This window comes from Sander vitreus, unplaced genomic scaffold (assembly GCF_031162955.1).
Source record: "Sander vitreus isolate 19-12246 unplaced genomic scaffold, sanVit1 ctg304_0, whole genome shotgun sequence".
In the NCBI taxonomy this organism is placed as follows: domain Eukaryota; kingdom Metazoa; phylum Chordata; class Actinopteri; order Perciformes; family Percidae; genus Sander; species Sander vitreus.
Window position 1 is genome coordinate 85,001 of NW_027595457.1, and position 13,529 is coordinate 98,529.

The following is a 13,529-nucleotide window of genomic DNA, read 5'->3' on the forward strand; positions in this document are numbered from 1 at the left end:
GCTATTTGTCTGATTTAAAGGCTTATTCTGTACAGAACACCTGTTGTGTGGCTGATAGTTACGTTTAGAAGTCAGAGACACTAAATCTGTTCAGATTACAGATCATCTACAGTCTGTTAATTAAAATCAGCACCAGATCACATGTAGAGCATGTTGACAGCTACTCTGTCATAACTAAAACAGCTGGAGACGGTGTACAGGCTGATATTTGGGTCTGATAACATGTTATTAAATCAGAATCGGACCACAGTGTTTCTGTGACTTCCTGTTCAGCCTGAAGGCTGCTGGAATCAGCTGGAAACTGTCTGACTTGACAGCTGATTTTTTTCACCGCCCCCGGCTGCTGCCGCCTGCTCTCGTCTACTTTACAGGTGAGGAGCAGTTCATCTCCAGCGAGCCTAATGTCGTCTCCCTGCCCAGCGTACAGTCCCATGAAGAAGGAAATGTAACTGTCATTTAAATAAAAGAAGTTCTCTGCTTCCTACATGGAGTCTAACTCTCCCGTATTTATTCATTGGGACACATTTAAAGCTGTCCAAACTAAATATATTGAATATAAAGTTCTATACCATGGTCTGGGTGAATACTCGATTCTGATTGGCTGCAGGGTGTCCATAAAAAGTGTTGTAGGACACCTAGTAAAGGAGTTCTGGTGAAACTGACTGGCTTTGAAACTGGATGGCTGTTAGTCTAAATCTAACCACTGTATGATAGAGAAAGGTGAGTATGCTTTAGTTCTATAGCCACAGGTTACGTTGGAAGAGGAAGGGGGGGTGAGCTGCGGGGGGGATATATTCTGAAGATCCCCACCCTGGATTCTGCATTTCTGCCAACTAAGGGCAGGATTTCCTGAGGAGGGATTACGAGGATCTGCACACACAAGAATAAAAAAATAAAGACGTTACACTCTTTCCAAGACTCCTTTTTATTTTTATATTCTATATTGTTTTCACACTTCACTGGGAAACTGCTGCAAATGACGTTTTCTTATCAGCAAGGTGAGAGGGCATGAGACGGGAGGCTCCAGGTTGCAGCCTTAGAATGAATGGATTTTTAGTTTGTCTATAGTCTGCATTCATTTTATAGACAAACATATATTTTTAAGTATTTTATTCATTAGCATGATAGTCTGCATTTATCTTATAGTAATCTTAAGTGCTTTTGCTGTCTCCATTGAGGAGGTGGGTCTTAACTTGTGCCTCCTGTCTGCAGGTTACTAATTAGAGTAACTCAGCTCAGCTGGGTCTGGTGTGCTGAGGCCACTTAAGCTGCAGTATCCTCTGTCTCTGGTCTCTGCTCTGGCTGTCCTCACAGGCACACCACGGTTGGGTTATGTTTGGTTATGATGGCCTAGGTTTGCTTTTTGCTGAGTTTACACTTTATAACACCAACACACACACACACACACACACCACTGATTTCAACATCCCATTCTGTATATAGTTAATTTGGTTCAGTTTGGTTTAATAAAGTATTGTTTAAACATTTAACGTGGGGTCTCCCTCTTTGTTATGACCACCTGAGCCAGGTCGTGACAGACGGGAGGCTCCAGGCTGCAGCCATACAGTCTTGGAACCCGGAGTGAGTCAGTAGTCCCAGTGGAGAGCTGCTGGATTTCAGAGACCAGGACCAGAACAAGAGCGGAATGGAGGAGGAGCAGCAGAAGCCGGAGCAGCGGAGCAACAAGGTCCCCAGAAGAGCAGCAGCAGGCTCGGCCTCTGATAGCAGCGGTGTTCAGGTCAGTGTTAGGACACAACAAGCACACTAAAGACACAAGATGGCCGACTCTCATGGAAACATGTGGCTCTGTGTGCATTAGCACACATGCTTCTCTCCGTGTAAAAAGGGGCCATAGGCGTAAAAAGAGGTTTTTAAAAGTCTCGGTGTGTTCAGCTCTCAGTCCGTTTGTAGCTTCTAACTGAATCTCTGTGGTTAGTTTAGTTTCTAGTTGATATCTGCTTTGGTTTACATTTCGGCTCCGTTTATAGGAGTCTTGTTAAGTTACTGCTGATGAAGAGCAACATTTCCTTATGTTTCCTCTTCAAAATAAAAGCATGTAACAAAATAACCAGGGAGCTTTTATTGTGAAGAATGTATAGGAAGTTAAACCGTTGACTAATAAATACCAAAGTAGTCATCATAAGAGCAGGAATGTCTGTAGTAGTGTTGTACATATTGATCGGTAGAAGAGTAGTAATTTCCATTTTTTTTTTAACCTTTTTTTTTCTTTAATCATCCATCATAAACATCATTCATCAAAATGCCTTTAACAAGGATTATAACATTACAAGTAAAAGACTGAGTAAAGTAAAATCTACAATGTAAGAAAAATATTAAAGGGGTGGCGAGATGCATCAATGTATATATTATTATAATAATAATAATAATAATAATAATAATAATCTAAAACGTGTAGTAAATTGTAGCGTAAGTGTGTTTTATCAGATATCATTTTTGGAAGTAGATCCTCCAATCGGTGGGGCAGCACTTTAGTCAGGATCTTAGCATCTACGTTCAAGAGATATTGGACGGTAGGATCCGCAGTTGGTAGGGTCTTTATCTTTCTGGAGAAGAAGTGAGATGGGATGATTGAGAGAAACTGGAGGGGGGTGTGTAAGGGGCCACTGTCTAGTGAGTCAGTAAAAACTTTCAAGAGGAGAGGTGTAATCTGGTCTCTATATAGGGTATCCATCTATGCCTGGAGTTTTGCTGTTTTCCATAATGGCTTCAAGAACCGCTCCTATTTTGTAACGATGGTAAAGCATCAGGGACAAGTTGAATTTTTTTTTTTTTATTTGGAAAATAAATCAAAACATTGTCTTCAGGCTTTGGTGTACACATTTACAGCATGAGATCAAAAGTATACAGCTTCTCTGCTAATTACTCTTTCAGTAATAGAAAATGCATACAAAATTATCTGAATCGTAACTTTAACTTCTCATAGAACGGCATAACTGCAGCCGAAGTGCATGAAGTTACAGTACTTCATTAAAACCTAATTACATTATGGAGCCACATACTGTACCTTTTGGAAAATAAATCAAAACATTGTCTTCAGGCTTTGGTGTACACATGTACAGCATCTGCACAGGCAAAATATAAATGCATTGTGTTACATAGGCTACATGTACTACATCAATATCCCATTGTACACTATCAGTGCTTGATAGCAAGTGAGGAACGCCAGAAAGAATGTTAACGCACATGGAACGACAACTAATTAATGTTCAGGAATACTCAACATACGCTGTGGTCTCATACATATACCAAAACTATACTGAGATTAAACGTGCGCACATGATAGACACAGAGTAATATTACTTCCAACGTCTGGACGTGACTAGCGGCGTTTACGGCTAGCCACGTTAGCCTCAGTATGCCGAAACTCACGGTCAAAAGGAAACCTTAAACTTTCTGTCAAAACATGCAAAATGCAGTACGACCGTTACAGTGCATGGGAATAATATAACACATTAGATACATCGAAGTTATCAACCTAAACATCAATTTACTTTTAGAAAACTGATGTACTGGGTGAAGTACTTTGTACACTGAACCTACCTGATCAAAAGTATACAGCGTCTCGTGTAGGGAGGTAATGCGAGACTACACGCAGCAGATCTGCAGTACAACATATGGCCAAGGGTGGCTCCATTCATAACTATTAAACAAGGATGTTCATGTTTGGTGTAAATAGTATATAACAATATACTACATTTTTAACTCTGTTACAGATGCAACAGTTTTGGTCAAAAGAAGGGGCTTCCATGTTCAAAAAGACAATAATTGAAGAGGTGTCTGTAGGGAGGTGTAAAGTGAAATGGGAGACAAAAATATGAATGTGTTTAGGGTCTGAAATTAAGTTGCCTTGTTCATCTGCTACTTGAGGGATAAGACGGTATTCGGCCTGGTGTTTTAGTTGGTGAGCAAGTAGACTTCTTTGTAGCTGCTGAATAGGGGAATAACTTGCCAGACGCCCTTATTGATCACGGATCCAAATAGATTTATTTACATTTGAAAATGGGGGGGGGGGGAACTAAATCCAGTTGCATGATAAAACCTCATTAAGGAGCATTAGAAAGTGTGAAACAGCGGTCAGCAAAATATGAGACTTCCCCCTTTCACCCCCTCTCTGTCACACAACCAGAACAGGTGGACAGATATTACTTTGCTTCCTCCGCCCCCACCAGGTGCCTTAATTACCGTCAATGACCTTTCAAAATAATAAAACTACACCTGGCTCTTACAACTGGATTCTGAAACGCACACCACAATTATATTAAGCAATATTGACTTCTTTTTCATTAAAAGTTCATCTTAAAGCCGAAGGAATATAAATTAGCAACCTCCTCCTCATAGCTTTGGTCCTCCTCAGTAGCGATAACGTTACTCCAAGCTTCCATCAACCAGCAGGCTGGCTAACGTTAGCTAGCCTAGTTTAACGGCGGTGCTAGCTTGTACCCTCAGCGGGCGGAACTTCATCATAAAGCTAGCAATACCAAACCCCGCCCATTTAGAGTCAAGATTTGATTGGTCCATTTGAAATAACTCCATCTGTAGATGTATAGTTGGACCACCAATCACAGAGCTGAAAGCAGAACATCTTCCTAGCAACAGCTGAGGCAGCAAAAGGTGGACAATTCATTAACCCTTTACATTCCAACACAAACTGACCAGGCAGCTTTGAAGGGTTTATTTCCTCAACACTTTTTTTTTTTTTTTTTTAAGATGTTTGTCAAATAATACACTGACACAATATTATTATAATTGACTTTTTAAATGTTTTTTTTTTTTAGAATATCAACAAGTTGTTGTTGTAAAGGTGCATACGCTTACATATGTTAGCAAGTAAGCATGTGTTAGCATGGAATGGCATGTTAGCATATATAAACATCTTAGCATATGTAAGTATGTTTGCATGTGTATCGCGCCACCATTGCATCCAACTCTGTCTGTTTTTATAGAAACGAAGAGGCGGACTTGGACATCACAGCTGTCAGCACTGTGGCAAGTCCTTCACAACATCTGGAAGTTTAAAGATTCATCAGAGAGTTCACACTGGAGAGAGACCATACAACTGTGGACAATGTGGGGCAGCTTTCACACAGTCAAGTGTGCTCAAACGTCATCAACTCATTCACTCTGGAGAGAAGCCGTACAGCTGTGAACAATGTGGGGCAGCATTCACACAATTGCATAGCTTAAAATCCCACCGACGTGTTCACACTGGAGAGAAGCCGTTCTGGTGTGAGCAATGTGGGAAAACTTTTTCTCAGAGTGCTCACCTTAAATCTCACCAACGCATTCACACTGGAGATAAACTGTACAGCTGTGAACAATGTGGGGCAGCATTCACACAATTGCATAGCTTAAAATCCCACCAACGTGTTCACACTGGAGAGAAGCCGTTCTGGTGTGAACAATGTGGGAAAACTTTTTCTGAGAGTAGTAACCTTAAAAAACACCAACTCATTCACTCTGGAGAGAAACCGTACAGCTGTGAACAATGCAGGGCAGCTTTCTCAGAGTCATCTAACTTAAAATCCCACCAACGTGTTCACACTGGAGAGAAGCCGTTCTGGTGTGAACAATGTGGGAAAATGTTTTCTCACAGTGGTAGCCTTAAAAGACACCAACTCATTCACACTGCCTCCTCTTGAACATTTTCTAAAGCCAAGCTGTTGTTAGAGTGGAGAGAGGGAACAAATAGCGTGAGTCAAGACGCTGTTTACTACCCAGATAACAAAAGAGAGCAGTCAGAGCCCAAAGTAGCCGAGGTCCAGGACCACTGCAGGCACTAACCTGCATGATAAATATGGAAGAACAACAAAGTGTGGAATATGTCAGAGCACATAACATTTGGTAAAAATAAATGTGAAAATCAGTGCAGTTTATATACAACTGTTATTTATATTTGACTTCATGTGTTTTATTGAAGAATATTGTGAGTTGGGTTTATTCTTTTTTCCTCTTATTTTGTTGAAGCTGGTCATGTTGGTTCATACGTGTGTCACTTAAAGTAGTAATGTAGACTCACTGTAATCTGAACACTTGATATTACCCCGCAAACTATGAATAAATACTTTTTCGACATACTATGACTTTTTTTTTTTAGTTCAGGGGAGGCTTGGACCCCATCATAACTGCTGGCAGTTGTAGTTGTTTAAAACACGGTTTGATATGTTCAAGTAATCTATGAAGATGCTATTGTTAATCCCCAAGGGGAAATAACACACTCACTATCATTAAAGCTGTGATACCATGCTTTCATTATATCTAAAGTAATTTATGATTTTTATATTCACTCAGTTAAAGGAGAATTCCGGTCAACTCCAACACGTAGCTGTGTTTGTAAATTTGGAGTGAGAAAAACAAATGATCAGTGTTTCCTACACCTCCTGTATACCTCTGGGGGGGGGAAGCATATGCTTATTATTATTATCCTTTTATTCTTTTCTAAAATATCTTTGTTTTATCTCTTTTTGGTGTTGTAGTTTGTAAACGGTCCCGAAGCACTCATTGCAGTATCAACACCGGAACTAAACACAGCTGAATTTTCACGACGTTGTTGCATTTCTTTCACATCTACTACTGCAGTCAGATTCACTGTTCACGCGAAGGAATCACTTCACATGGGTAGGCACTTGTAATGACATTTTGAACATGTTAAGAGGCTAAAAGCACGTTTAAAACGTGTCCCGTTTCAGCCTCCTGGGTGCTAACGCTAGCAGGAGGATAACACGGTGTAGGCAACACCAATTTTCGTTTTTTCTCCCTACTGACAGCACTCCAAATTTACAAACAGAGCTACGTGTTGAAATTGACCAGAATTCTCCTTTTTTAAAGGTAATATATTTACTCTATTTAATCCAAAAATGACTACAATATGTCGTCAGATATTAAGGAAATATGCTAAGCTGAAATACTATGTTTTCTCTTTTTGAAATGTCCGTTACGTGACGACATTTGTGTTTTGGCCTGTGTTTGTATCGACTGCCCATTCTGACAGCTGGGCCGGGTTGCCAGTTATACCTGTAAAAACACAAACCCAGCACGCTACAGCTGTAACGTTAGTACAGCCATGAAAGCAACAAACGGGATAAAAGGAGAGAGATTCTACCTGACCTAAAAAACCTTGGCATGTTTCTAACAGTTGCATGACCAGAGACGTAACAAAACCCTGAGTAAATATTGGAGATGTATACATCACAAATGGACAACATTCTGACTGGTCCTGGCTAACACCGCCATGCTAACACGCCATAACTGCTAACGTTACCGGAGGACCAGGCAAGCGGGCCATGGCTGTTTATAACGTGTAGCCTGTTCAGCGGCCGTAGCAGACAAATGGTGAGTCATTTTAAGCCGAGATAAGGTGGTTGTCAGTCGGGTACAGAGCTCCGCGTGAGCGCGGTCTTTTATGACTGTCAACATAACCAGCATCCATGCTGTGGAGTAATGTCTGGCTATGTGAGAGAAGCGTCGACGACTCACTCCAATATTTAGAATTTGGACTGCAGGAACTAATTTAAATGCTAGCTGTCAATATAATATATTAGACCTTTAAACTTTTTTGAGTTTTCATAATTTACTAGGAATTTTTCATTCTTATCCTCTTGTGTTGTGTAACTGAATGTTAACATAGGATACATCAAGAGACTGAATAGTTGTTGGATATAGGACTGTTTTCATTTATATTTGACTTTATTACTTAATGTATTCATGTGTTTTGTTGAATATAGTGAGTTGGGTTTCTTTTATTTTTCTCTTATGTTGAAGTTGGTCATGTTGGTTCATACGTGTGTGTGTGTGTGGGATGTATAAATATTTCTGTAATCTAGATGTGATATTCTCAGTAGTAAAAGTTCATATTATATTGTGTTGCTCATTGCTGTGAGTTGTGTGTAGTCATGAGACGTGGGGGAGGACACATTTGTTTAACCTGTACAATGAATAGGCTCAGACGCACAGATGGTTTAGCTTGAGTTTTGATTATAGTTTATCATTTAGGAATATGATTGTATGTTAGAAACTGTTTTGTACCAGTCAGAGAATGTGTGTGTGTGTGTGATAATTTGTCAGAGACTTTGCTGACCTGAGCTCCGTACCCCTCTGTCTGAAGCTAGGGAAACTTATGTCATTTTAGGAACCCACATATGTGTTGTAAGACTTAACTGTTGGACTTAGTAAACTTCACTTGACCTGAATCTATCATCTCTGATCTTTGAGTTCTGGTATTAAAAGTCTCATCAACAGACGCACGGGAATTAGAGTAATTGGAGTCCGATCTTTCCAGCAGTGGTCAGTTGAAGAGCAGTAACAGACTCCCTGAATTTTGATATGAGCCACCTGTTTAAATGATGTTAAGGCTTAAAGCTGCGTACTGTTACCATCTACACAAGATAAGGTAGAAGACCTAAGAGCTCATTGTGGACTTAAGGAAGTCTAAAACTGGCACCCGCACCCCCCCATCCTCATCAACGGGACTGAGGTTGAGCGTGTCACCAGCTTCAAGTTTCTGGGGGTCCACATCTCTGAGGACCTCTCTTGGACCCTCAACACCTCTACGCTGATCAAGAAGGCCCACCAGGGTCTCTTCTTTCTGAGGAGACTCAAGAAGGTCCCCCTGTCTCCTCAGATCCTGGTGAACTTCTACCGCTGCACCATCCAGAGCATCCTCACCAACTGTGTCACAGTTTGGTATGGCAACTGCTCTGCCTATGACCGAAAAGCACTGCAGAGGGTGGTGAAAACTGCCCAACTCCCCCGCTCCGCCCTCCCTGCCTGTGCCAACCCCCTATCCCACCCATAGTGTTCTATTTATTTACAAATGTACATACTGTAACTACACTTATACATAACTATATTATATTAATCTTCATACGATTCATCCTGCACATACACTTATTCTTAATTCACTAACTTGTACTACTCTTATGTTACTGTTTCTGCACTACAATGGTACTGTTACCACACTGCACATACCTGTACATATTTGTCTATATGGTTCATACTGAATGTGCATATTGTTTTTCATATAATATATTCTGCTAATACACTGCATATAGACTTAGACTTCTCTTTATTGATCCTTTTGGGATGACTCCCGCAAGGAAATTAGATTTCCAGCAGCAGATTTTAGCAGCAAACAAACACTCTTTAAATAAAGAGGTATAAAAAAAGAAAGTATAGAAAAAAATACAGTATAAGAATAACTGACAAACTTTTAGCTAAATATTTTTTACAAAAAGTAAACAACAAACTACAGATAAAGATAAATATATAGCTATATAGGACTGTGGTATTTTGTTATTGTACAGTTAAATAAATGACATCTGACATTCTGTCCTCTTTATTCTATTTCCTCCTCCCCCCGAGTGAGGAGTTGTAGAGTATGATGGCATGAGGGACAGAGGAGTTCTTGAGTCTGTTGGTCCTACACTTGGGAAGGAGCTGCCTTCCACTGAACAGGCTCCTCTGGTTGCTGATGACGGTGTGCAGGGGGTGGCTGGCATTGTCAGTAATGTCCAGCAGTTTGTCCAGTGTCGTCCTCTCTGCCACCGTCACCAGTGAGTCCAACTTCATGCCGACCACAGAGCTGGCCCGCCTGATCAGTTTATCCAGTTTGGAGGTGTCCTTGGATATGCTGCCCCCCCAGCACACCACTGTAGAAGAGGACGCTTGTAACCACAGACTGGTAAAACATCAACAGCAGTTTGCTGCAGATGTTGAAAGACCGCAGTCTCCTCAGGAAGTATAACCTGCTGGGTGTCTTTCTGTACAGGTGGCTGGTGTGTGTTGTCCAGTCCAGTTTATTATCCAGCCACAACCTGAGGTATTTGTATGATTGCACAGCCTCCACCTCAGCTCCCTCTAGCAGGACTGGTCGCTGTCTTGGTCTGGACCTCCCAAAGTCAATGACCAGCTCCTTCGTCTTAGAGGTGTTGAGCTGTAGAGAGTTAGTGCGACACCAGAGAGCAAAATCCCCCACCAGACTCCGATACTCCTCCTCTCTGTCACCCCTGATACACCCAACGATGGCTGTGTCATCGGCGTACTTCTGTATGTGACACAGCTCAGAGTTGTAACAGAAGTCCGAGGCGTACAGGGTGAAGAGAAGAGGAGCCAGCACTGTGCCCTGGGGGGCTCCAGTGCTGCTTACCACAGTGTCAGACGTGGTGTCCTTCAGCCTGACGTACTGTGGCCTGTCAGTAAGGTAATCCTTGATCCAGTCTACCAGATAGGGGTCCACTCCCATCCTGTTCAGTTTGTCCTGAAGTATAGGGGGCCGGATGGTATTGAAGGCACTGGAGAAGTCCAAGAAAAGGATCCTCACTGTGCCGCTTCCCTTATCCAGATGGGAGTGGACTCGGTGTAGCATGTAGAGGATGGCATCCTCCACACCAACATTTGGCTGGTATACAAACTGTAGCCGGTCCTGGGTGTGTTGTACCTGAGGTCTGAGGAGGCTGAGGAAGAGCCGCTCCAACGTCTTCATCAGGTGTGAAGTGAGTGCCACCGGTCGGAAGTCGTTCAGCTCGCTGGTCCTGTTCTTCTTGGGAACTGGAACGATGCAGGATGTCTTCCAGAGGGTGGGCACTCTCCCTAGCTGTAGGCTAAGGTTGAAGATCCGTTGTAGTGGTTCCCCCAGTTCTGCAGCGCAGGTCTTTAGTAGTCTCGGACACACTTTATCCGGGCCTGCTGCTTTCCTGGGCCAGAGCTTCCTCAGCTGTCCTCTGACCTGGTCTGTGGTGATGTGAGGCGGGGATTGTGTTGAGGTGGGGGGTAAGGAGGTGTCAGGGGGGAGGTGTGTAGAGGGAAGAAGGAGAGATGGCTGGGGTGGGGGTGGGGGGTTCAAGGACAAGGGCTGGTTAAACCTGTTGAAGAAGTCATTCAGCTCATTCGTCCTCTCCATTGTCCCCCCTGTAGCTGTGGTCTTTGTGTTGTGACCTGTGATGGTCCTCACACCTTCCCAGACCTCCCTCATGTTATTCTCCCTCAGCTTCTGCTCCACCTTTCTCCTGTAGCTGTCCTTAGCTTCCCTCACACAGTGTTTCACCTCCTGCTGTGCTGCTTTCATGGCCTCCCTGTCCCTGCTCCTGAAGGCAGCCTTCTTGTTGAGGACAGCCTTGACTACCCGCGTTACCCATGGCTTGTTATTAGGGTAACAGCGGACAGTCTTGATGGGGGAGACCACGTCTGCGCAGAAGTTCCGGTAGTCCGTCAGATAATGTGTTATCCCCTATGTCCTCACCATGCGGGTTGATCAGCACATCCCAGACTGTGGTGTTATAACAGTCTCTCAGGGCACTTTCCATCTCAGGGAACCATCTCCTGATGGTGCGAGTTGTCACCGGCTGTTGTTGGACCAGGGGAGTGTACAGTGGCTGTAGGTGAACCAGGTTGTAATTAGCCTTCCCCAGTGGGGGGAGGGGAGTCGCTCTGTATGCATCCCTCACATTAGTATACAGGAGATCAATTGTCCTGTTGTTTCTCGTAAGACAGTCTACAACCTGGTGAAAAACAGCCAAAGTAGAATCCAAAGTTGCATGATTAAAGTCCCCAGAGATGATCATAAAAGCCTCCAGGTGCTGTGTCTGCAGCCTTGCTGTGACGGTGTGGATCTTCTCACAGCAAGGCTGCGTCTGCTCTCAGAGGGATGTAAACACAGACAGTAATTACGTGACTGAACTCCCTCGGCAGATAATATGGCCGCAGGCTAACAGCTAACAGCTTGAGGTCCTGGCAACATGAGGCTGTCTTTACGGAGATATGTCCTGAGTTACACCAGCAGTTGTTGACATACATGATGAGTCCCCCACCTTTGCTTTTTCCGCTCGCTTTTGTGTCTCTGTCGGCTGTCATGGCAGTGAATCCCAGCAGGTCAACGTTAGCATCCGGTACAAGGTGGTTTAGCCATGTCTCCGTAAAGATGAACAAGCTGCTCTCACGGTAGAGCCGCTGGTTGTTCAGCTCATTGATCTTGTTCGGCAGCGAGTTCACATTCCCCATGATTACAGATGGAATCGATGGCTTGTAGCGCCTCCGATTCTCTGCTAGCTTGGCCTTTAGCTTAGCCCCAGCCTTGCAGCCCCTGGGTCTCCTCCTCAGCTCCGTCGGGATAGGGTGCCGTATCCCGGCTCGTCCCTTTGTGCGCAGAGCCAGCAATTCCTCTCTAGAGTAAGTGAGAAAGCTTGGTTGCATTTTAAAATAAGAAATATCCATAGGATATATATGAAACACACAATCTCTTCGCAAGAAGAGTAAAAAAAATAGACGATAAAATAGGTTAAAAGAGCTAAAATGTGGAGAGCTACTGGAGAGGCAGCCGTCTCCTACAGTGCCAGATTTTCATGTAGGCTATGATATATAATATATATCTATATTATTCTTACTACTAGTATAATGTTACTGCTACTACATTGCACATATCTGTACATGTTGTTCATACGTTGTTCATATTACATAACCATATTTATTCTGCTCTCATAAGGTAACTGCTAATACACTGCACATATTTATATTTAATTTATATTACTCTAAACCACCTTCTGTAAACCAACTGTGTACTACTAACTACACTGCAATATATTTATTTTCCTGTCTATACTCCACCTGTCTATATTTGTATATCACATTGCACCTTTCTGCTCTTTTTGCACTTCTGGTTGGATCGCAACCTGCATTTCTTTATCTTTGTACTTGTACTCTTCACAATGACAAAGTTGAATCTTATCTAATCTAAATTTTGTTTTGGAGACCTGCAGTTTAAATGTAACCAAGTATCCTGTATCATAGATACATGTCTGGTGTTTGTAACAAAGAAAACCGCTTCAATATTGGTTCAATAGTCAGTGAGAAATGATGATTTTAATAGTGGATAAACCTCCTGTCTCCATAGACACACATGCATTAGGAGGCGGGCTACTCCGTTCCAAAATGGCGGCCGCGAAGACGTATCGCTCCAATCGGCTGCCTTACCAACAGTAACTAAGAGGTGCGGGGGGTAGAGGGTTGAAGGGAGACGCTCCGAGATCGCGAGAACACGAAGGCTCCGCGAGATTTGTAGTGTCCAGAAACCGGAGTGAGTCAGCAGTCCCAGTGGAGAGCTGCTGGATTTCAGAGACCAGAACAAGAGCGGAATGGAGGAGGAGCAGCAGAAGCCGGAGCAGCGGAGCAACAAGGTCCCCAGAAGAGCAGCAGCAGGCTCGGCCTCTGATAGCAGCGGTGTTCAGGTCAGTGTTAGGACACAACAAGCACACTAAAGACACAAGATGGCCGACTCTCATGGAAACATGTGGCTCTGTGTGCATTAGCACACATGCTTCTCTCCGTGTAAAAAGGGGCCATAGGCGTAAAAAGAGGTTTTTAAAAGTCTCGGTGTGTTCAGCTCTCAGTCCGTTTGTAGCTTCTAACTGAATCTCTGTGGTTAGTTTAGTTTCTAGTTGATATCTGCTTTGGTTTACATTTCGGCTCCGTTTATAGGAGTCTTGTTAAGTTACTGCTGATGAAGAGCAACATTTCCTTAT

The 13,529-nt window shown here is 43.0% G+C and overlaps 1 protein-coding gene and 1 long non-coding RNA gene across 2 annotated transcripts in view; both read left to right on the top strand.

The window, feature by feature from the left end:
- Positions 1-6,095, top strand: part of LOC144513635 (uncharacterized) — a 7,264-nt gene extending 1,169 nt beyond the window's left edge. The window contains exons 1-2 of the mRNA XM_078244797.1: positions 1-1,738; positions 4,965-6,095. The exon at positions 1-1,738 is cut by the window's left edge and continues 1,169 nt beyond it. Coding sequence (XP_078100923.1) covers positions 1,646-1,738; positions 4,965-5,660 — 789 coding nt within the window. The 5' untranslated portion in view covers positions 1-1,645 and the 3' untranslated portion in view covers positions 5,661-6,095. The remainder of the gene's footprint in view (positions 1,739-4,964) is intronic.
- Positions 6,096-11,579: 5,484 nt separating this feature from the next.
- On the top strand, positions 11,580-13,327 carry LOC144513636 (uncharacterized). Its single transcript, XR_013501154.1, has 2 exons — positions 11,580-12,180; positions 12,902-13,327. It is a non-coding gene; the product is annotated as an uncharacterized LOC144513636 (long non-coding RNA).
- The last annotated feature ends 202 nt before the right edge of the window (positions 13,328-13,529 follow it).